The 24,003-nt window shown below is 44.0% G+C and overlaps 1 protein-coding gene across 10 annotated transcripts in view; it reads left to right on the top strand.

The window, feature by feature from the left end:
• The window catches only part of LOC140389974 (rho guanine nucleotide exchange factor 4-like), a 636,618-nt gene that overhangs the window by 589,122 nt on the left and 23,493 nt on the right, over positions 1-24,003 (top strand). For 9 of the 10 annotated variants that reach the window (XM_072474699.1, XM_072474703.1, XM_072474697.1 and 6 more), the window contains 4 exons: positions 2,824-3,056; positions 9,535-9,664; positions 12,908-13,039; positions 18,357-18,600. In XM_072474699.1, coding sequence (XP_072330800.1) covers positions 2,824-3,056; positions 9,535-9,664; positions 12,908-13,039; positions 18,357-18,600 — 739 coding nt within the window. The remainder of the gene's footprint in view (positions 1-2,823; positions 3,057-9,534; positions 9,665-12,907; positions 13,040-18,356; positions 18,601-24,003) is intronic. The other variant, XM_072474698.1, reaches the window with a different exon arrangement.

The following is a 24,003-nucleotide window of genomic DNA, read 5'->3' as shown; positions in this document are numbered from 1 at the left end:
ACAAGGTTAAAGACAACAGAGGCAGAGCTGTGTGTGCTGCGTTCCACTCATAGCCAAAGTGAAACTGAGACTAAATCACATCACATACTTCCCTTCAAGTGATGGCCTGCGGCTATCCCTTAAAGACATATTACAACAACAACAGCCATCCCAGTATATTTGCAGGACCCCCCAAATCCAATATTATCAAAGTCCTCACCCATGTGAGAGCATTATTTTACACCTCCCACTCCTGAGGTCATTGGTGGATTCATCAGTGTTTTCCCTCTCTTGCTATTCTTTGTGCCAAGTAGTATTTAAAACAAAAAAAATCAGTTTCCTTGTTAACTATTTAAACTTAAGGAGTGAAAACAAGGAAATGAGATTGTGAGTTGAAAATGCTTGAGTTATTTTCATGAGAAAAGTAAAATCAAAAATATGATGCAAAAAGTGGAACCTCCGCGGACAATACCATAACATAGATTCTCTGGTAGTTCATAAGTAACAGTAACAAACAGTTTGAGAATCGCAGCCTTGTTTTACCGCTGGTGGGATTTTACGGTCCCCGCCAAAGTCAACGGACACTTGAATAGTTCGTCACATTTTACGACCCCATTCCCACCACAATGGGGCTGTAAAGTTCTGTCCCATGGTTATTACATGTTTTGTCATGATGTCTCCTATTTGCAGAGTAGTGAATATCACATAAGTAAATAAGAAATAGGAGCAGGACTAAGCTATTAGGCACTTCGAGTCTACTCTGCCAGTCAATAAGATCATGGCTGATTATTTATCTCAGCCCCAACCTCCTTCCCGCACTATCTCCGTATTCCTCAGTGTGAAAAACTCTACTGATCTCTGACTCAAATAGAATCAATGACTGAACATTCATAACTTGCTGCAATAGTGATTGCCAAAGATTCACAACCGTTTTAAATGAAGACATTTCTTCTCTTCTTTTTCCTAAATGGCTGGCCCCTTACTCTGAAACCCCGACCATTTGTTTGAGGTTCCCCAGCCAGGGGACACATGCTTCCAGCAGCTACCCTGTCAAATACCTTCAGAATTTTAAATGTTTCATTGAGTGAGCCTCTTTTCTAAACTCTAGGCAATGTGGGAGCATTCTATTAAATCGTTCTTTATAGGACAATCCCCCCACCCCACCCCCACTCTATCCCAGGAATCAATCTAATGAATATTGCACCGTCTTACTTGGGTAAGGAAACTAAAACTGTACACAGACGCAAAAAACATTCCAACAGAAAGGGGAATAAGGGTCTAGCAAAAATGAGAAACTTAAGGATATTAGTATTATAAAGAAATGGTGCTTAAGAAATTGATGAGACTAAATGAAACTGCAAATGAGGATTTTAAAGAGATAGTGGAAACAATTCCCTGGATTCTGCCCCTGTCGATTGGAAAGTGGCAAACATAATTCCAATAAGGGAGGCAGAGAGAAAAGAGGAAGTCATAGTTCAATTACCCTGGCATCAGTAGTTGGGAAAGTGCAAGAATCTATTCTGAAGAACATGACAACAAAGCACTTAGAAAATCATCATATTATTGGTCAGAGTCAACTAGATTCATGGAAGGGAATTGGAATATTTTGAGGACATAACTGCTAGGCTGGGTAAAGGGGAACCAGTGAATGTACAGTATTTGGATTTTCAAAAAACATTTGACATGGTGCCACACAAAAGATTATTATTCTGAAAAATATTTAAATGGAGGGGACTTGCATTGTGAAGAACTTTTAATGTCAGTTCTGTTTTTCGGAAGTGTTGAGGGGATTGACTTTTGCACGGAGGCAGCTGTAGGTTCAGAAGTTGAAGAACAGGAGAACTTAGAGATGCCTCCCTGTACTTTTCCACCTCTAGATGTGTTTCCCAGGATCAGGCAGCCACAGGAGTCAACAACCTGCTGCAAGGAAATGGGCGCCCAATTAGGTCAATTCAAATCCATTTCAGGAGGTATTTTCAGGCACCAACGGCATGTTCCAGGCACCAGACTGTTTTCTGCTCACCCCACTGTGTATGGAGGGTGGCAGCAACGAGGTGGTGCCATCCTGGTGCCAGAGGGCCATCGGTGAGCCTCTTCTCACTGGCCCAATGATGGACTTAAACTATGAAGAGGCCATGGAAGCAGTTACGGTCAATGCCATTGCTGTGGAGAAGTTTCCCCTCCATACTGATGGCCCAAACAATTGGTGGCCTTCTTTAATTTAAAATTTTTAGCTGGCAAACAAGTGGGCCTCTGATCATTGTGTCCCTCTGCCTTGCTAGTGCTTACTCCTCTTGACAGGACTGCTGGTTATACATTGCTACAGTGTCTCATTGAGCCGCCCACCTTGGGAACCCCCCTCCCAAACCCCATCATCTGTAATTGGGCTATGAATGTGAAGGCAGCCAATTCAGAGCCTACCCCACATCAGGAATGGGCTCTCCCTCCATATTTGGAGCATATCACCAGGTGATTGCCCCCTCCCCTCTCTTGCCACCCACCATCAACCCTCCCACTGGATAAATCGACCTGCCCGATCAATAAATATTTCACACTTGGAAACTTTTCCAATTAAGACCAGCAGGTAGCAAAATCCTCAACCAGAATTTCCCCACCAACCCAGGGACACTGAAATCAGAAGTAGAACCTACCTCTGGGTTCAGCTGGCATTGCTTAACCCTGCTTGGTACAGCGTTTCAAACCAGAGAGCTCAATAACTGCAAGTTGAGCAGTGGACTGGGGTGATGGGCCAAGAGAATGGGGCCCTCCACCCAGCTTAGGCAGTTGGTTTTCCCCAGTCCATCCATCGGCTGCTGACCTCTCTGTGCTATTCTTTCATTCCAGCAGACAGATTTCCAGATATATTCTGAATACTGCAACAACCACCCCAACGCTTACGCCGAGCTCTCCAAACTCATGAAAGTCAACAAGTATGTGTACTTTTTCGAAGCATGCCGCCTGCTTCAGAAGATGATCGACATCTCCTTGGATGGTTTTCTGCTCACACCAGTCCAGAAGATCTGCAAATACCCACTCCAGCTGGCAGAGCTGCTCAAGTACACCAATCCCGAACACAGGTAAGGACAAGAGTGGTTGCACGGTGCAACAAATCTTCAGAGAACCAGCATCTAAGCACATGAGAACATTCATTGGGACAACCAAATACAAGTAAATTTGTCACGGTCCCTGCAAGGATGCCTCAAACAAAGGCATTATCTCTTTTCCCTTACAACCTCAGCGTGGCAGCTGTCAGTGTGCTGTTAAGGCTGAACTGCTGCTGGCCTTCTGATTGAGTCGGCAGTGTGGAGAGCCAGCTACCATCCTTAACCGGTAGTGGACCCGTGGCGGCCTCTTAATTATCTGCTGTAGTTCCAGATCAACATTGGGTCCAGACGCAATACTTATTCCAACCTTTACCTAGTCTCTCGCCATCAAGAAGGTATTTGTTCTTCTTGGATTCAATGTGGAAGAGCAAATGGATTTGGATATATGCAGAATCACTAAACACGACTGAGTGCCAATCGAAAAGACTTTTGGAATGTTGATCTTAGTAAGAACAAGAACAAAGAACAAAGAAAAGTACAGCACAGGAACAGGCCCTTCGGCCCTCCAAGCCCGTGCCGAACATGCTGCCCGACTAAACTACAATCTTCTACACTTCCTGGGTCCGTATCCCTCTATTCCCATCCTATTCATGTATTTGTCAAGATGCCCCTTAAATGTCACTATCGTCCCTGCTTCCACCACCTCCTCCGGTGGCGAGTTCCAGGCACCCACTACCCTCTGCGTAAAAAACTTGCCTCGTACATCTACTCTAAACCTTGCCCCTCTCACCTTAAACCTATGCCCCCTAGTAATTGACCCCTCTACCCCGGGGAAAAGCCTCTGACTAGCCACTCTGTCTATGCCCCTCATAATTTTGTAGACCTCTATCAGGTCGCCCCTCAACCTCCTTCGTTCCAGTGAGACCAAACCGAGTTTATTCAACCGCTCCTCATAGCTAATGCCCTCCGTACCAGGCAACATTCTGGTAAATCTCTTCTGCACCCTCTCTAAAGCCTCCACATCCTTCTGGTAGTGTGGCGACCAGAATTGAACACTATACTCCAAGTGTGGCCTAACTAAGGTTCTATACAGCTGCAACATGACTTGCCAATTCTTATACTCAATGCCCCGGCCAATGAAGGCAAGCATGCCGTATGCCTTCTTGACTATCTTCTCCACCTGTGTTGCCCCTTTCAGTGACCTGTGGACCTGTACACCTAGATCTCTCTGACTTTCAATACTCTTGAGGGTTCTACCATTCACTGTATATTCCCTACCTGCATTAGACCTTCCAAAATGCATTACCTCACATTTGTCCGGATTAAACTCCATCTGCCATCTCTCCGCCCAAGTCTCCAAACAATCTAAATCCTGCTGTATCCTCTGACAGTCCTCATCGCTATCCGCAATTCCACCAACCTTTGTGTCGTCTGCAAACTTACTAATCAGACCAGTTACATTTTCCCTCAAATCATTTATATATACTACAAACAGCAAAGGTCCCAGCATTGATCCCTGTGGAACACCACTGGTCACAGCCCTCCAATTAGAAAAGCATCCTTCCATTACTACTCTCTACCTTCTATGACCTAGCCAGTTCTGTATCCACCTTGCCAGCTCACCCCTGATCTCCCGTATGACTTCACCTTTTGTACTTGTCTACCATGAGGGACCTTGTCAAAGGCCTTACTAAAGTCCATATAGACAACATCCACTGCCCTACCTGCATCAATCATCTTTGTGACCTCCTCGAAAAACTCTATCAAGTTAGTGAGACATGACCTCCCCTTCACAAAACCATGCTGCCTCTCACTAATACGTCCATTTGCTTCCAAATGGGAGTAGATCCTGTCTCGAAGAATTCTCTCCAGTAATTTCCCTACCACTGAAATAAGGCTCACCGGCCTGTAGTTCCCTGGATTATCCTTGTAACCCTTCTTAAACAGAGGAACAACATTGGCTATTCTCCAGTCCATCCGGGACATCACCTGACAGTGAGGATCCAAAGATTTCTGTCAAGGCCTCAGCAATTTCCTCTCCAGCCTCCTTCAGTATTCTGGGGTAGATCCCATCAGGCCCTGGGGACTTATCTACGTTAATATTTTTTAAGACACCCAACACCTCGTTCTTTTGGATCTCAATGTGACCCAGGCTATCTACACACCCTTCTCCAGACTCAACATCTACCAATTTCTTCTCTTTGGTGAATACTGATGCAAAGTATTCATTTACTACCTCGCCCATTTCCTCTGGCTCCACACATAGATTCCCTTGCCTATCCTTCAGTGGGCCAACCCTTTCCCTGGCTACCCTCTTGCTTTTTATGTACGTGTAAAAAGCCTTGGGATTTTCCTTAACCCTATTTGCCAATGACCTTTCGTGACCCCTTCTAGCCCTCCTGACTCCTTGCTTAAGTTCCTTGCTACTTTCCTTATATTCCACACAGGCTTTGTCTGTTCCCAGCCTTTTAGCCCTGACAAATGCCTCCTTTTTCTTTTTGACGAGGCCTACAATATCTCTCGTTATCCAAGGTTCCCGAAAATTGCCGTATTTATCCTTCTTCCTCACAGGAACATGCCGGTCCTGAATTCCTTTCAACTGACATTTGAAAGCCTCCCACATGTCAGATGTTGATTTGCCCTCAAACATCCGCCCCCAATCTATGTTCTTCAGATCCCGCCTAATATTGTTATAATTAGCCTTCCCCCAATTTAGCACATTCATCCTAGGACCACTCTTATCCTTGTCCACCAGCACTTTAAAACTTACTGAATTGTGGTCACTGTTCCCGAAATGCTCCCCTACTGAAATATCTACCATCTGGCCGCGCTCATTCCCCAATACCAGGTCCAGTAACGCCCCTTCCCTAGTTGGACTGTCTACATATTGTTTTAAGAAGCCCTCCTGGATGCTCCTTCCAACTCCGCCCCGTCTAAGCCCCTGGCACTAAGTGAGTCCCAGTCAATATTGGGGAACTTGAAGTCTCCCATCACCACAACCCTGTTGTTTTTACTCTTTTCCAAAATCTGTCTACCTATCTGCTCCTCTATCTCCCGCTGGCTGTTGGGAGGCCTGTAGTAAACCCCCAACATTGTGACTGCACCCTCCTTATTCCTGATCTCTACCCATATAGCCTCACTGCCCTCTGAGGTGTCCTCCCGCAGTACAGCTGTGATATTCTCCCTAACCAGTAGCGCAACTCCGCCACCCCTTTTACATCCCCCTCTATCCCGCCTGAAACATCTAAATCCTGGAACGTTTAGCTGCCAATCCTGCCCTTCCCTCAACCAGGTCTCTGTAATGGCAACAACACCATAGTTCCAAGTACTAATCCAAGCTCTAAGTTCATCTGCCTTACCCGTAATACTTCCTTGCATTAAAACATATGCACTTCAGGCCACCAGTCCCGCTGTGTTCAGCAACTTCTCCCTGTCTGCTGTGCCTCAGAGACCCACTATCCCTATTCCCTAGTTCTCCCTCAATGCTCTCACCTTCTGACCTATTGCTCCCGTGCCCACCCCCCTGCCATACTAGTTTAAAACCTCCCGTGTGACACTAGCAAACCTCACGGCCAGGATATTTATGCCTCTCCAGTTTAGATGCAACCCGTCCTTCTTATATAGGTCACACCTGCCCCGGAAGAGCTCCCAGTGGTCCAGTTAACGGAAACCCTCCCTCCTACACCAGCTGTTTAGCCACGTGTTTAGCTGCTCTATCTTCCTATTTCTAGCCTCACTGGCACGTGGCACAGGGAATAATCCCGAGATTACAACCCTAGAGGTCCTGTCTTTTAACTTTCTGCCTAGCTCCCTGAACTCCTGCTGCAGGACCTCATGCCCCTTACTGCCTATGTCGTGAGTACCAATATGTACAATAACCTCTGCCTATTTGCCCTCCCCCTTCAGGATGCCCTCTACCCGTTCGGAGACATCCTGGACCCTGGCACCAGGGAGGCAACATACCATCCTGGAGTCTCTTTCACGTCCACAGAAGCGCCTATCTGTGCCCCTGACTATAGAGTCCCCTATTACTATTGCTCTTCTGCGCTTTGACCCTCCCTTCTGAACATCAGAGCCAGCCGTGGTGCCACTGCTCTGGCTGCTGCTGTTGTTTTCCCCTGATAGGCTATCCCCGACAGTATCCAAAGGGGTATACCTGTTCGAGAGGGGGACAACCACAGGGGATTCCTGCACTGACTGCCTGCCCTTTCTGGTGGTCACCCATTTCTCTGCCTGCACCTTGTGTGTGACCACATTTATATAACTGCGATCTATGACGCTTTCTGCCACCTGCATGCTCCTAAGTGCATCCAATTGCTGCTCCAACCGAACCATGCGGTCTGTGAGGAGCTCCAGTTGGGTGCACTTTCTGCAGATGAAGCCATCCGGGACACTGTATGCCTCCCGGACCTGCCACATCTCACAGTCAGAGCACTGCACCCCTCTAACTGACATTGCATCAATTAATTAAAATTAAAAGTTTATCTATATATTTTTTAAGTTACTGTTAACTATCTGTTTCCTAGCACTAGATTTCTAATATAAATGCGAAAGCTAAATATAGTACTCTCCGATCTCTGGCTTAGATACCCCTCTAAATTATAATTAAGTAATTATGTTTAATTAGTTACCAATGCTTAATTTTTTAATTTAGTGTAGATTCCCAACCAGCCAATCAGGTCACAGCTTTTCTGTGATGTCACTTCAGTTTCCCCCCGACACACACAATTTGAAAAAGTTATAAAAGTAAAAATGAGTAAAAATCTCAAAATGATATAAAAATGTGGAAACTGTGCTTCAGTTGTAATGGTTGAGTGGTGATCAAATGGAGATGTTTAAATTACTAAAAAGGTGAATACAGAGAAACTGATTCCACTGCTCAAGAATTCAGAAGGGTGAGTAACTTTAAAATTGGATTAACGTATTAAGGAGTGAAATCAGATTGCATTTTTTCAACCAGTGGTAGTGCAAATCTGAACTCTGTCTCCCAAAGTGCAGTGGATACAAAGACAAATGAAATCTTCAAAATTGATGTCAATAGATTATTGTTAGGAAAGGGTGTCAAAATGTCTGGAGTAATGATAGATGAATGAATTTCAGTTACAGATCAGCCATTATTTAATTGAATGGTATAACTGGTTGGAGGGGCTGAATGGCCGACTCTTGTTCCTTGTAATTATTTGGCACTTCTAGTTCCTTGTTACAAATTGGACTAAAGAAGCCACGTATGAACACTAAATGCTAGCTGCTGATCCAGACTTCTTTATTCAAAGATATGCCAGGTAATAATGTTGTGCTCACACACCGGATTTAATTATAGGCTGGGAGCGGTGGGTACAAATCGAACAAAAGTTTGTTGAGTTTTTTTTTTCTGTGCCCACAACCAACTCATGCAATACCCAAACTAACTGTAGGTGATAATGGGGTGAAAAAATGTTCAATTCCTCAACATGGACATCTTCATTCTGACAGGTAAACGAATTGAACAGTATTTCCTGGAAATAGCTAAGTGGAACCATCATGGAAAGAGGCTTTGTCAAGAAGGCAAAACCTTAATTCCTCAGCCTAAAGACTGAAAATGGTTACAGAGCATGCTTATGTGAAATAAATGACTCCTTAGCCCCGAAGACCAAAGGTTGCTTTCCTCTTTTGAGACAGAGCTGACTGGTGGTCATTTAACCTGAGGGTCACCATACCTCTGGCGAGATTGAGAAGGTGGGACTTTCATGAATAACATCAGCCGATACATAATGCTTAAGTACTTGGCAAAGCCTTATAACACTAGGTTAAAGTCCAATAGGTTTGTTTCGAATCACTAGCTTTCGGAGCACAGCTCCTTCCTCAGTTGATCGAAGAGGTCAGTTCCAGAAACATATATACAGACAAAGTCAAAGATGCAAGATGATACTTTGAATGCGAGTCTTTGCAGCTAATTAAGTCTTTACAGGTCCAGACAGAGCAACTGGAGAGAGGGATAATCACAGCTTAACGAGGTGTGAATTGTCTCAAGCCAGGACAGTTGGTAATATTTCGCAAGCCCAGGCCAGATTGGAGGACGGGGGGGCTGATGAATGTAATGCGACATGAATCCAAGATCCTGGTTGAGATCATAGTCATATGTACGGAACTTAGCTATAAGTTTTTGCTCGGTGATTCTACATTGTTGCGAGTCCTGAAGGCCGCCTTGGAGAATGTTTACCCAAAGTCCGGAAACATATATATAGACATTTCCTGAAGGCCGCCTTCGGGTAAGCGTTCTCCAAGGCGTCCTTCAGGAACTTCGGGTAAGCATTCTCCAAGGCGGCCTTCAGGACGTGCGACAACGTAGAGTCGGCAAATCTTACCTGAAGTGTATGATTTTCCATTTACAAACAAAGTGCATCTACAACATCTCAACTAAGTGGCATTTTTCAGGAAATTCATTCAGATTGCATATACAGAGGTTTTTTTTGTTTTACTGTTCATCACTATTCCCACATGGAGTGTATCATAATTGACATATTTCACCCAGAGATTACAATGATGTTGAGGCTGCGTTGAATGCCATGAAGAATGTCGCCAAATTGATCAATGAGCGCAAGAGGCGGCTGGAAAACCTCGACAAAATTGCTCAGTGGCAAAGTTCGATCGAGAATTGGGAGGTAGGAGACTGAACAATGTGAACTGTCATCTTCCATTACAGGTTATGCTCTATGGATTTAGCCATATTTTCTTTTCAATAAAATATAGGGTGAGATTCTCTGGCTTCCCTATGGTGTGTTTCTTGGTGGCAGAAGGTGGCCCATGATTAGCCGGTGGTACGATCTTCTGGTCCCGTCACTTTCAATGGGATTTCCCATTGAGCCCACACCATACCACCAGGAAACCCGCGGCAGGAGGGCGCTGTCAGCGGCACTGGAAGATCCCACCCACGTGAACAGCCGGAAGATCCCACCCATATTGTTTCTTTTGTGTATGTGCCCATTTGCTTTGGTCAATGCCATGACTATTTAGTAGCTATTTGCTCTATCCTAAGAGTGCCAACATCCTTGTTTGTCAACTGACGCTTTAACCAATCTCTCCTCTCCCTCTATCCTTTTTTCTTTTTTCTTGTCAAGTTGACTTTACTTTTATATAATGATGTAGTTTATGCCTCAGTTATCCCCTGTGGTAAAGCAGTCCATGTTCCACTAGCGTCACAGTGCTTGCAACTTGTGCCTTTATTGTGTCAGTGATAACCTTGAGTTTATGTGTAAGATTCCCCAATGCTATCCTCCCCACACTGGGGCAGAATAGCAGCAGAAAATGTGCTAAATTTTGGTGGTGAGACCTCCTGCCATCTCAGCAACCTTGTCCCAATTTCCCTTCCTCAATCCAGTGGGGGAGTGGAGGTTGGTGGAGTTCAGCAGGTGGGAGAGGAGAACAGACCCCAGTACAGAGTACAGAACCCAGCCTCATAATTCTGCAGCGCACAGACTACGATTTACTAATGTGTGTAAGGTCCTTACTGAGGCTCTGTTGACCTGCTGAGATCTTCTATCCTTGCAAATATTCAGCCACTTCTAATGCAGCACAGTGACTATTGTTTGGCTGGGATAGTAATGTTCACTCACTTTGGCTGGGATAGTAATGTTCCTGACAGGATCCCAGTGTGGATAGATCCAGTGACCAGGGAAATGACTTAAGGGTTTATTGTAGTTAGAAAATTCTGAGGAAGTCTGCTACTCTGATGAAGGAGAACATTTCCAAGGAAATAATTTCTCATTGTTGTGACAATTGCAAAACCTTTCAAAAATGTGCTACCTCTGTGCCATTGATTTTACAAAAGGTTTCAAGTCTTTTTCTCAAAACTGTGAACTAAACATAAATACAGACTCCATTTGTCAGATACGGAATGAACATTCCCTTTTATAATACTCTGCTTACAAGTAAGATCGGCCACTGCCTGGTTATGAATTTGACAGTTCATTTTTCCAGTGAGCAGACAGGCACTTCTCAACTGGATACCTGAAGCCTAATTGTCGAGATAGGTACCCATTTTTTTCTCCAATTATTCAACATGCCTTATGTTAAGAAAACATTGCTTATTCAAGGTTTTCAGTGAATTTCCAGCAGGAACTCCAACTGTGATCCACCTGGCATGTAGGCCAGGCAAAAGGCAAAACAACCTACTTGCCACTCTCCAAGAATGAGACGTCCAATTTCTCAAAGTCAGCAATAGTATCATTTTCTGCCATCTGCCGACACATTCAGTAAAATTCCTCCCGGTTGGTTTGCTGGGACCACCCTCACTTGTAGGTTTAGATTAAAATAATATAAAAAGCTCATTTTTTCCAATTTGCCTGGCTTGTGGCAGAGGCCCATCTACAACAATAGGAAACCCAGGAACCAAGAAGCTTCTTAAAAGTTCATGCTTGATGAAAGTGATTGTAGATTGTATTTGGGTGAGTACTTGCCTTTAAATGTACATTCCAATAAACTCTGACAAGGTGATGAGCGTGCAACTCGGTAGTGCCATGTTGAGAAATTCTGTTTTGTTGCTGAAAATAACCAGCACTTGACGTGATGCCACACTCAGTATCCTGTTTGGTATGATGCCCTCTTTTAAGGGGAGTCCTCATCAAATCTCTTTTTTTTAAACCATGAATCTGTTGTTTGATGTGCAGAATGCTTGGAAATTACAGTGAAATAAAACACTTTTGTCAATTCCACGACTCATCGCAAACAGTTATGCCATTTAGCAACAGGCCCATGGTGCAACTAACGCTACTAATGATAGTATAAATCTCACCATGACCCGTGATAAACAATCTGGCAAATTTCTTAAAGCCTGAAATTTAGTTTCAAGGTGCAGAAAATCGATCAAAGAAAAAATAAATCATTGCTCCTATTTGCAAAGCTGATAAATTATACACCTACCAACAGAGAAGTGACATTGATTGCAGACGGGTTGGCATAGCTTTCTCGCATTTTTAATATGGTGCAAGTGATCATCAGTTTTACATCACAGCTTATTGGGACAACATCAGTAAGGTGCCAATTCGTAAGAAAATTGCTCATTTTAACAGCAATTGGAAAATAGCAATTTGACAATTGTGACTGACTGTACAAAATAAGACATTAAGTTGGCTGGCACAATGAATACCAGAGGGAATTTACTGCACAAACCACTACATTTGAAAAACAACCCTGTCCTCCTAATGTTTTAACAAGTACAAACTTGGTTTGCATTCACAGCGTGGATTCTGATACAATCAGTTGCATAATACTCTAGGTTGAATATGGGATGTTCATGCACCCCTCTCCCATCCCCAAAATTAGTTTTAAGGTACAGTAGCATAACAAAGTAATTATTTTCCAAGGGACAGGGGAGATTTGGGTATCATTGCTGACATAATGTGGTTCCCAATACAACCACAAACATAGAATTCCTAAAGTGCAGAAGGAGGCTATTTGGCTCATTGAGTCTGCACGGAACCTCTGAAAGAGCACCCTACCTAGGCCCATTCCCAAGCTCTATCCCCGTAACCCCACCCAACCCGCATATCTTGCGACACGAAGGGACAGTTTAGCGTGGCCAATCCTAACCAGCGCATCTTTGGGCTATGGGAGGAAGTCAGAGCACCCAGACGAAAGCCACACCGACACTAGCAGAACATGCAAACTCCACACAATCACCCAAGGCTGGAATCGAACCTGGCACGATAAGGCAGGAGTGCTAACCACTGTTCCACTGTGCCGCCCATATGATATCCATTCCAGCATGTTAAATGTAGGAGGCTCAACAGGCTAAGTGATACTTCCTTTCTATTTTGATGGGTTCTCGCTTAATAGCTCCTGGTTTGCAATCTGTGACAGTCTAAGCATGTCAAGCTTTCATTCCAGATTTTCCTTTCTTTCCTCAGGGTGAAGATGTTTTGGCCCGAAGCTCCGAGCTTATCCATTCTGGTGAATTAACAAAGGTCTCCCAGCCTCAAGCCAAGAGCAAACAGCGCATCTTTTTCCTCTTTGACCATCAGGTGGTCTTTTGCAAGAAGGTACATGTGCCACCTGAAGCTACGGAAACCTTAACACTTTGACTTCCTTATTTATAGAGAACATCTCAGCAACTTAGAAACAATTTCTAATGAATAAAGACCAAAATCCATCTAGTTCTCCTCTCACCATCATGGCAATCACAAGACACAATGATAGTAGAATTGTTCGCTAATTAATCAATAGCAATTAATAAGAACATAAGAACTAGGAACAAGAGTAGGCCATCTGGCCCCTCGAGCCTGCTCCGCCATTCAATGAGATCATGGCTGATCTTTGTGGACTCAGCTCCACTCTCCAGCCCGTACACCATATCCCCGAATCCCTTTATTCTTTAGAAAGGTATCTATTTTTTTCTTAAAAACGCTTAAAGAAGGAGCCTCAACTGCTTCACTGGGCAAGGAATTCCAGAGATTCACAATCCTTTGGGTGAAGAAGTTCCTCCTACACTCCGTCCTAAATCTACTTCCCCTTATTTTGAGGCTATGCCCCCTAGTTCTGCTTTCCCCGACCAGTGGAAACAACCTGCCCACATCTATCCTATCTATTCCCTTCATAATTTTATATGTTTCAATAAGATCCCCCGCATCCTTCTAAACTCCAATGAGTACAGTCCCAGTCTACTCAACCTCTCGTCATAATCTAATCCCCTCAACTCTGGGATCAACCTAGTGAATCTCCTCTGCACTCCCTCCAGTGCCAATATGTCCTTTCTCAGGTAAGGAGACCAAAACTGAACACAATACTCCAGATGTGGCCTCACCAACACCTTATACAATTGCAGCATAACCTCACTAGTCTTGAACTCCATCCCTCTAGCAATGAAAGACAAAACTCGATTAGCCTTCTTAATCACCTGTTGCACCTGCACTCCAACTTTTTGCGACTCGTGCACCAGCACACCCAGGTCCCTCTGCACAGCAGCATGTTTTAACATCTTACTGTTTAAATAATAATCCATTCTGCTGTTATTCCTCCCAAAATGGAGGACTGGCATGTTATTTGTGTCTTCCACTGTGAAGACTGACCCAAAAAACCTGTTCAGCTCCTCAGCCATTTCCCCGTCTCCTATTATTAAATCTCCCTTCTCATCTTCCAAAGGACCAATATTTACCTTAGCCACTCTTTTTTGCCTTATATATTTGTAGAAGCTTTTACTATCTGCTTTTATGTTCTGAGCCAGTTTACTTTCATAGTCTACCTTACTCTTCTTTATAGCTTTTTTAGTAGCTTTCTGTTGTCCCCTAAAGACTTCCCAGTCCTCTAGTCTCCCACTAATTTTTGCCACTTTGTATGTTTTTTCCTTCAATTTGATACTCTCCCTCACCTCCTTAGATATCCACGGTCGATTTTTCCCTTTTCTACCGTCTTTCTTTTTTGCCGGTATGAACCTTTTCTGAACACTGTGAAAGATCGCTCGGAAGGTTCTCCACTGTTCCTCAACTGCTTCACCATGAAGTCTTTGCTCCCAGTCTACCTTAGCTAGGTCTTCTCTCATCCCATTGTAATCGCCTTTGTTTAAGCACAAAACACTAGTGTTTGATTTTACCTTGTCATCCTCCAACTGTATTTTAAATTCCACCATATTGTGGTCGCTCCTTCCAAGAGGATCCCGAACTATGAGATCATTAATCAATCCTGCCTCATTACACAGGACCAGATCTAGGACCGCTTGTTCCCTTGTAGGTTCCATTACATACTGTTCCAGGAAATTATCCCGGACACATTCTATAAACTCCTCCTCAAGGCTGCCTTTACCAACCTGGTTAAACCAATCGACATGCAGATTAAAATCTCCCATGATAACCGCTGTACCATTTCTACATGCATCTGTTATTTCTTTGCTTATTGCCTGCCATACCATCCTGTTACTATTTGGTGGCCTATAGACAACTCCTATCAGTGACCTTTTCGCCTTACTATTCCTGATTTCCACCCAAATTGATTCAACCTTGTCCTCCATAGCACCAATATGATCCCTTACTATTGCCCGGATGCCATCCTTAAACAACAAAGCTACACCACCGCCCATACCGTCCATTCTATCCTTTCGTATAGTTTGATACCCTTGGATATTTAACTCCCAGTCGTGACCATCTTTTAACCATGTTTCAGTAATGGCCACTAAATCATAGTCATTCACGATGATTTGCGCCATCAACTCATTCATCTTATTCCGTATACTACGAGCAATCAGGTAAAGTACACTTATGCTGTTTTTTATGTCTTTGTTATGAATCCTAACACCTTGATCAGTAACTTTTTGCAAATTATTTTTCCTCTTACCCTTTCTCCTAATTTTCCTTGTCTTTGAACCCATATCTCTACATAATAACCTGTCACGTACCTGCTGCCTTGCTCTCCATTAACCATTATACTGTCCATAGCTTTACCCTTCCCTTACCCCCAACTTGCTAGTTTAAAGTCCTTGTGAACAACCTATTTATCCTATTCGCTAGAACACACTGGTCCCCGAATGGTTCAGGTGAAGACCGTCCCAACGGTACAGGTCCCTCCTGCCCCAGTACTGATGCCAATGCCCCATGAAATGGAATTCCTCTTTCCCGCACCAGTCCTTTAGCCACGTGTTAACTTCCCTAATTTTCTCAACCATGTGCCAATTGGCACGTGGCTCGGGTAGTAATCCAGAGATTATAACCTTGGAGGACCTGTTCTTTAATTTAGTCCCTAGTGTTTGATAATCCCCAAACAGGTCCTCTTTCCTAGTCTTACCTATGTTGTTAGTCCCAACGTGGACCACAACAACTGGATCCTCCCCCTCCCTCTCCCAAAATCCTTTCAAGCCGATCAGAGATGTCCCTCGCCCTGGCACCGGGCAGGCAACATACCATGCGGGACTCACGATCTGGCTTATAAAGGATGCCATCAATCCCCCTAATTATAGAATCCCCTACAACTGCCACTTGATAGTCCACTGCTGGCTCAGACATGGTGCAAAGAAAACTCCAATGAGCATTGGGAGCCATTGGTGCAAATTCACCTGTTCCTTCATGCTGCAGTAAAAAAGATAGAATATGCATTGTAAAGCCATTTTCATAGCCTCAGGATATCCCAAAGAGCTTATAGCCATTTAACCATATAGCCTTATAGCCAAAGGGGCAGCACGGTAGCATTGTGGATAGCACAATTGCTTCACAGCTCCAGGGTCCCAGGTTCGATTCCGGCTTGGGTCACTGTCTGTGCGGAGTCTGCACGTTCTCCCCGTGTCTGCGTGGGTTTCCTCCGGGTGCTTCGGTTTCCTCCCACAGTCCAAAGATGTGCAGTTTAGGTGGATTGGCAATGCTAAATTGCCCTTAAGTGTCCAAAAATTGCCCTTAGTGTTGGGTGGGGTTACTGGGTTATGGGGATAGGGTGGAGGTGTTTACCTTGGGTGGGGTGCTCTTTCCAAGAGCCGGTGCAGACTCGATGGGCCGACTGGCCTCCTTCTGCACTGTAAATTCTATGTTAGTCTATGATAACTCGCTTTTAGAATCGTAGGCCTGAATTTTCGTTCCTGGGTCAGGGGCGCAGTCACCCCCATACTTGTCTCCTGAAAAGCTGCCCTGGCAGTGCTGATTTTCATATTTCCATTCAATGGGGGTAGGGGAGGGTTGTGTAAAGAGAGTCAGGCCCACCAACCTGGAAGACAGTTCCGACACAGGAATGAGGTCTGCAGGGTGCAGTGGCGGGATAGCGAATGTTCGACCGCAGTGATCGGGCATTTGGTCCCAGTTGCAAATAAATCAGTGAACCTCTGGAGCCTGCTGAAACTGCCCATTGACATGTCACAACCTGTGGACCTCATGGCTCCATCACCTTCAGTGGGACTATTCCTGAGATATTGTACTGTCATCAGTGTTCCTGAGGTCACCTTAATGCGGTCCACAGAACCATCATCTCTAACAGTGTCGAGTATAAAGGTTTCTGTGTTATCTGTAAGAAGTCACTTGACTGTTCGGATGACTAAGAATTCTGTACTTCATACCAAACCCTGTAAAGTTGGAATCAGAATGCTATTTAACAAAGCAAACACCTCCACTTAGAAACAACCAGTTATTCTTCGGCTGTCACCCCTAACTCCTCCATACCTATCAGGAGTGACTCAACCTAATACTTGGTGATGGCACTGACTGTTGATAACGTTTGTTGCTAAACAATATCCCTCACTCCTAACACAACTCCTTGCCAACCAAAGGCCCGATAAACACCCCAAAAGGCTCTTATACCCTCTATGCCAGCCTATTCCCCTCTACCCACTGCATGTCACTCGTCCCCACCCACCATCCTTTGCCCTTACACATTCAATGCCAACTCCCCAGTATCCACCGTGGATATACGTCAGGACTAACTGTGAGAGGAAGTAAAATAATGCCTTAACTATCTATTGATGAGTTCACTATATTAAAAATGTCAATTGATAAAAACCCACTCACTGCATTTAAATTCCGTCAACCTCTTAATCACGTTCTACAACTGTCATTTTTATTAACAGCCCCACATCAAAGACTTTATAGCCACTTGGAGTTGTCAGTCAAACTGTGAAATGAGACCAGACTCCCTCCCACATGTGATAATGAAAAGTTTCAAAATCAGTTATGCAGCCCACAAGCTTATGCCAACAGATGGGGTGACAGTTTTTTTTACTTTAAAGGACAGGAGATTTACAGCCTTGACAGCTTGGCAGTTAAAATAAGCTTGACAGTTCCACTGAGTCCAACCACTTTTTACGCATATTAATGCCTACGTTTAATCATCCGGAGGGCAACTTGTCTCTCCCAAAAGGTGCCCCTCAACTATCCTACCTCTCTAAAGAACTCTGCTAACTTTACACTTTATATTGATTAGTCTAAAGTGCAGAGGGCATGTCTCGGATATACCACTAGCCAAAATTAGAAATAAATGAAGGCAGCCTGTATTTTACCATGAGCAGCTGCCTCCGTAAACCATGGATGTGCAAATACAACCCGATCCCTTCCAATATGCCTGGTAGCAGGCGGTAGGTTTCCTGGTCAGCCATACTCAGAAGGCAACAGCAAACAATGGCGGTATTTTGCCAAGCATAATCATGCACAAATCCAATGGAAGTCCATGGTCAGCAATGCCTTTCCAGGGCATGGTGCCGGAAGGAGAGGAGGAAGTGCCATGTTTTCTATGTTAGAGGTACAATATAAAATTAAAGTTACTGTTGTTATTGAAGCACACTAAAGTGCACTGATGTTGTGGTAATCAGACAAGTTGGAAAAACATACTAATTCTGTAGGACGCAAATGGGTCAAAACCTGGTAGCTTGTATAATCTGACTTGTGGCACATTTCACAGGACCTCCTGCGACGTGACATCTTGTACTACAAAAGCAGGATAGACACGGACAGCATGGAAGTGGTGGATGTAGAAGATGGCAAGGACAAGGACTTCAACATCAGTGTCAAGAATGCTTTCAAACTTCAAAACAAGTTCACAAATGAGATCCATTTGTTCTGTGCAAAAAAGACCTCCGTGAAACAGCGCTGGCTTCAAGCCTTTGAAAATGAAAGAAAACAGGTTCAACTCGACAAAGAGACCGGTAAAAGTCATAATTGTAAAACAATTTGGCAGAGTGAAGCAATATTAATGTGGCTATTAGTGTCAAAGGAATTCAGTCTTGAATATAAATTCAACACGAGATCAGTTTCATGTAGATATATGGGTCGCAACCGCAAATTGTGTCTGGCAGTGCCCTGCCTTCATTGAGAATGTAAGATCCTGCTTGGGCCCAGTATTGGGTTTCTCACATATAAGGGGCTGACATGCAGTATTCCCTGCTGCCTCACTTCTTCCTTCTCTTGGAGTAGCAATTATTAAAATTGCAACATGAAGTGGCCCTCCGCGTTGTTCTGAACTTTTCAAAGTAGTTAATTGCTCAAGATGCTTTGAAAATTAGGTGCAGTTCTCAGTAGAACAAATTCAACCTCTTTCATTTTTGTTACTATGGACCACATAGATGCAAGACACAAATTTGCCAGAAACTGATTTCAGGGAGTAAATACATATAGATTTAAATGTTTAGATAGCACAAGGGAATATTTTCCCAAATAGGATCATGTCTACTGTTAAAACTTATCCATAATGCTCTTATGTTCCTGCTGTGTCGTTACAGCAGCAGAAATTATGGGGAAAATGGATGGCAATGGAAGGTTCAAATTGGAATGACAGAGCCTGCAGTGGTCAGCTCCCCCCCCCCCCCCCCCTCCTCCCCAACTCCAAAAACTAGACCTTGGCTCCTTAAAGTTTCTCCTACACCTTTTGTGCTCTTCTGCCCCTTTAAATTCCGAACCAGGTTCCCCTCCTCCTCGACCGATCAGGAATTCACCTCATGCAATTAATGAGGCCCAGGGAAGAAATTAGACCGGAATGATGGGAGTGATTGAGGCAATATGTGGAATCTGAACATTCAACTTAACCTCTTGGGAAATAAGTAGGGCACATCAGCCCAGAGAATCAGCATGCACATCTTTTAAAAGTCACACTTCTCTGATCAAGTTTCAACATCATTTGAGATTTAAGAAAAAGTCTAGTGCTTTGCAAATCATATTGTTTCATCTTTAAAGTCTGATAACAACATAAAATTAATGAACACCAGACACTCTCGGGAAGCTGAATCAATACAGCTTTGAAATGACACAAATGTTGAAGTGTTCAAGTTAGATATAGATCAGCCCTTTAAAATTATTCAGTCAGGTTGCAGTTACAGAGAGATTTAATGAAGAAAGTAAAGAGGGAAGAGTCCAGTCTGCAGCAAAGGGAGAGGAGTCAACAAACATTTTGGTGGCTAGAACTGGAAAGAGTGACTATTAATGGACAGTACCTTCCACACCCACGACACTACCATCGAGAAAGACAAAGGCAGAAGATTTATAGGAACATCACCATGTAGAGGCTCCTCTCCAAGTCATACACCACCCTGGCTTGGAAATATATTGCCGTTCCTTCACTGTCCTGGGTCAAATTCCTGGAATTCCCTCCCTAACAGCATTGTGGGTTCACCTCAGGGACTGCAGCGGTTGAAGAAGGCAGCTTCTCAAGAACAACTAGGGATGGGTAATAAATGCAGGCTTTACCAGCGACGCTCACATCCGGAAATTATTATTTTTTAATTCTAATGCTGGATTATAGAGTTATGTCTTTAATCCTCGCAAAAGCCCAACCCCCAAATAGTTCTGGTTGACATTAGTACAGATTAATATCCCTATTCAATAAGTTATATTGTATACCAGAAGTTGAATTGCAGTTGAAATCATTGAGTCATTACCGCACAAAAGGAGGTATTTTGGACCATCCAGCCTGTATCAGGCCAATCTGATATTGGCACCAGGATGTTGAATGCAAAAGTAACATTATAGAACAGTATCAAACACACTTTCTTGTGAGCCAGGTACTCTTTTAACAAAAAAGTTACTAGATTGGAGGTGTATCAATCAGCATTGTGTATACCCGACCTGGAAACCTTGACATTTTTCAGTTCAAATGCTCTCAAAAATGATTAGTGATCATTTGACATCAAATGTTGCATTTTGAAATGTGTTGTGTGTGTAGTCATCAATGTTTTGCCATCTTTAACAATCAAAAAAAACCAAAGGGCACTTAAAAGCATCAAGTGTGCTTGAAGCTATTCAATGTGCTCAGCTACCCAATAATCTCAGTGATCAAATGCACTCAGTAATCTGGATTAACAAATGCAAGAAAATTAATTACTTAAATAATATCTGAATTTATTCACATTTTTATTTAGTCCAGTTGCTGGGCATCAGGCCCTGCCAAACACTTGGCCTCAGAGCTGCCACCAATCTCCGGCTGCCACCAAATTCATGGGCTGCCTCTGAATTCCAAGCTGCTCCGGGGCTGAGGAGATGATCCATCTATGCCACCGCAACCTTGCTGGTCTCCCCATTTCAGTACTAACCTTGTTTCCAGTGTCATTTGCTGTACCCACACCAGGTGGAAGCTGCAGCAGGGGCGGGCTCACTTCTGGGGCGTCATTCTCCGCCGGCGGGAGTCTCCGTTTTGCCGGCGCCGGGGGGTTTCCCGACGGCGTGGGGCTGCCCCACAATGGGAAACCCCATTGACCGGCCGGTGTTACGGAGACTCCCGCCGGCCGGTCGGGGCAGAAATGTGGCGGGGCGGGTAGGAGAATTTCACCCCTGGTTCCTGTCACCCTCAGCTGGGGAGGCTTCAGGTGGGAGGGTGAGGGGGGAGGGGGGTTAGGGAGGGTGGGTAGAGAGGTTAGAGGGAGGGAGTGTGGGAGAGAGGCAGGAGAGGGAGTGTTAGACGGGGGGAGTGAAGAAGGGGGTAGTGGGGGAGAGGAGAGGGGAGGCGGTGAGTGAGGGGGAGGGGAGAGAACTGCTATAGCCTGGGGGGTAGGATGGGGGGTATGGAGATCAAGACTGTCTTTCCCTTCGTATGATTGGAATAAAGCTTTGAAACTTGTTCTAAGTCTCTTCTGGTGGTGACTGGTGTCATGCGAGAGTGCCTTTAAGAACTGGATGTTTAAGCAATGTACCTTTAAGAAAACAGTGATGTCATAGAGTGGGTGTAGCTCAGCTCAGGTCAGCCATTTTGCAGGTTTTTAGTTTATTTTAAAAGCAGTGTCTGTGTGTTTCCAGAGAGCTGCAAGTTTTGCAGTTTGGTTTTGCTGAGAGCAGCTAAAAAGTGCCTGGCTGGTTTTGCTGAGAGCAGTTTAAAAGTAGAAAGCCAGTTTGCGACAGTCTCTGCCATTCTACAGAAAATATATATATCTTTTGTGAGGGCCACAAAGAATCCAGCACGAGTTTTAAACATACAAAGAAATAACATTTATTTACAACATATAAAATATATATATATATATATATATATATATATATATAATAACAGCAGCAACAACTTCCCTTGCTGCTCACTCCTTCCTGCTGGTTCCAAACTGGCCAGCTTTATTTATACAGGGAGTCTGCTAATGGTTTCTCCACCCCCCTCATTGGGGAAGCTCATACTCCCACAGGATTGTGGGATTGTCATTAGTCCCCAGCCAATGGTAAGCAGGCAGGTTATAACAATATCCTTTAACCTGATGTGATACTGTTTAAAGGTGTTAAGTTTCTTGGAAGTTTGAAGGAACATTTTAAGGAATTATTTACTGTTGCAATATTTTCTGAGTTATCTTTGAAGTAAGGGGTGTTAAGAGATTCAATGTTTATTTAAGATGTTAAGTTGAGTTCATGGAATAAACAGTGTTTTGTGTTAATTGTAATCCCACACCTAGAGGAAAAGAGGTGTGCTTGCAAAAGCAACAAATCCATTAAAGGGAGAGGTTGGTTGAACTCCATGATACATTTTGGGGTTCTGAAAAGCCTCGCCCATAACACTGGGAAGAGAACTGCTGTAGCTTGGGGGCTATGGAGAGGGAGTAAACTGTTCCCCGGGGATGGCAGAGGAGAATATTGCTCCAGGAGCGGGAGGGTAGTGTGGGATAAAATTCTGTGGGTGTGGGGAGGGTGGGGTGCGGGAGGACTGGCAGGGTTGTGCTTCTCTAGTTATGGATTATGAAGAAAAACATTAATATAGTTTACTAAAACATATGTTGAAACTGTTATTAAAGTTAGCTGGGTTTTAGGATGTTTGAAGCCATTGAAATTCAGAAACAAGGAAAATAAACTCTGGAATCATTTTTGGTGTCCAAAAGCTTAAAGTAAGTGATGATCCTAATCACAAATCTTTGAGCACAGTGGTTTGGGACAATTGGTGACATTGATATACTTGCAAATGATAGCTAAATGACTGTTTTTTAGCATAATTAATATCAAATGAGTGCAATTGAATGCTGTTAGAGGTGTTGTGGGACAATTCAGTCGACACCAGAAGAGACTCAGGCACAGGTTTCTAAGCTTTATTCCAATCATACAAGGAGAGACGTCTTAGGCAATCCAAGCCTGACTCTAAAAATTTACATCAAAGTCACTTTCTATCTACAGTTAGTCATGTACACATACCATTATCCACTTCTAATCTTGTCATTCATGGTCATGTGCGAAGCATATGTCTTAGACTCTAGTTACTTGTTTCCCATGGGTATCTGCATTAGGCATTCACACAAATGGAGGCCCCCAGACCTTGCAAGGTATGACCTTGTGCTCCTGTATCCAAGATTAATTTGTTTGTCTCCCTTCTTCTGTTGACTAGGTTTCCAATGAACAGAGAACATAGAACATAGAAAATACAGCACAGAACAGGCCCTTCGGCCCACGATGTTGTGCCGAACCTTTGTCCTAGATTAATCATAGATTATCATTGAATTTACAGGGCAGAAGGAGGCCATTCGGCCCTTTGAGTCTGCACCGGCTCTTGGAAAGAGCACCCTACCCAAACTCAACACCTCCACCCAACACCAAGGGCAATTTGGACATTAAGGGCAATTTATCATTGGCCAATTCACCTAACCCGCACATCTTTGGACTGTGGGAGGAAACCGGAGCACCCGGAGGAAACCCATGCAGACACGGGGAGGACGTGCAGACTCCGCACAGACAATGACCCAAGCCGGAATCGAACCTGGGACCATGGAGCTGTGAAGCAATTGTGCTATCCACAATGCTACCGTGCTGCCCTTAAGAACAAATAAATCTACACTATATCATTTTACCGTAATCCATGTACCTATCAAATAGCTGCTTGAAGGTCCCTAATGTTTCCGACTCAACTACTTCCACAGGCAGTGCATTCCATGCCCCCACTACTCTCTGGGTAAAGAACCTACCTCTGATATCCCTCCTATATCTTCCACCTTTCACCTTAAATTTATGTCCCCTTGTAATGGTGTGTTCCACCCGGGGAAAAAGTCCCGGGGAAAGAGTCATAGAGAGCAGCAGTATAACTTGGTATTACCAGTTTTCATAGAATCTCTGAAGTGCAGAAGGAGGCCATTCGGCCCATCAAGTCTGCACCAACCTTGGAGATA

The sequence above is a fragment of the Scyliorhinus torazame genome, chromosome 14, assembly GCF_047496885.1.
Source record: "Scyliorhinus torazame isolate Kashiwa2021f chromosome 14, sScyTor2.1, whole genome shotgun sequence".
NCBI lineage: Eukaryota > Metazoa > Chordata > Chondrichthyes > Carcharhiniformes > Scyliorhinidae > Scyliorhinus > Scyliorhinus torazame.
Note: the sequence above shows the minus strand (reverse complement) of the source record. Positions and strands in the feature narration are given on the sequence as shown.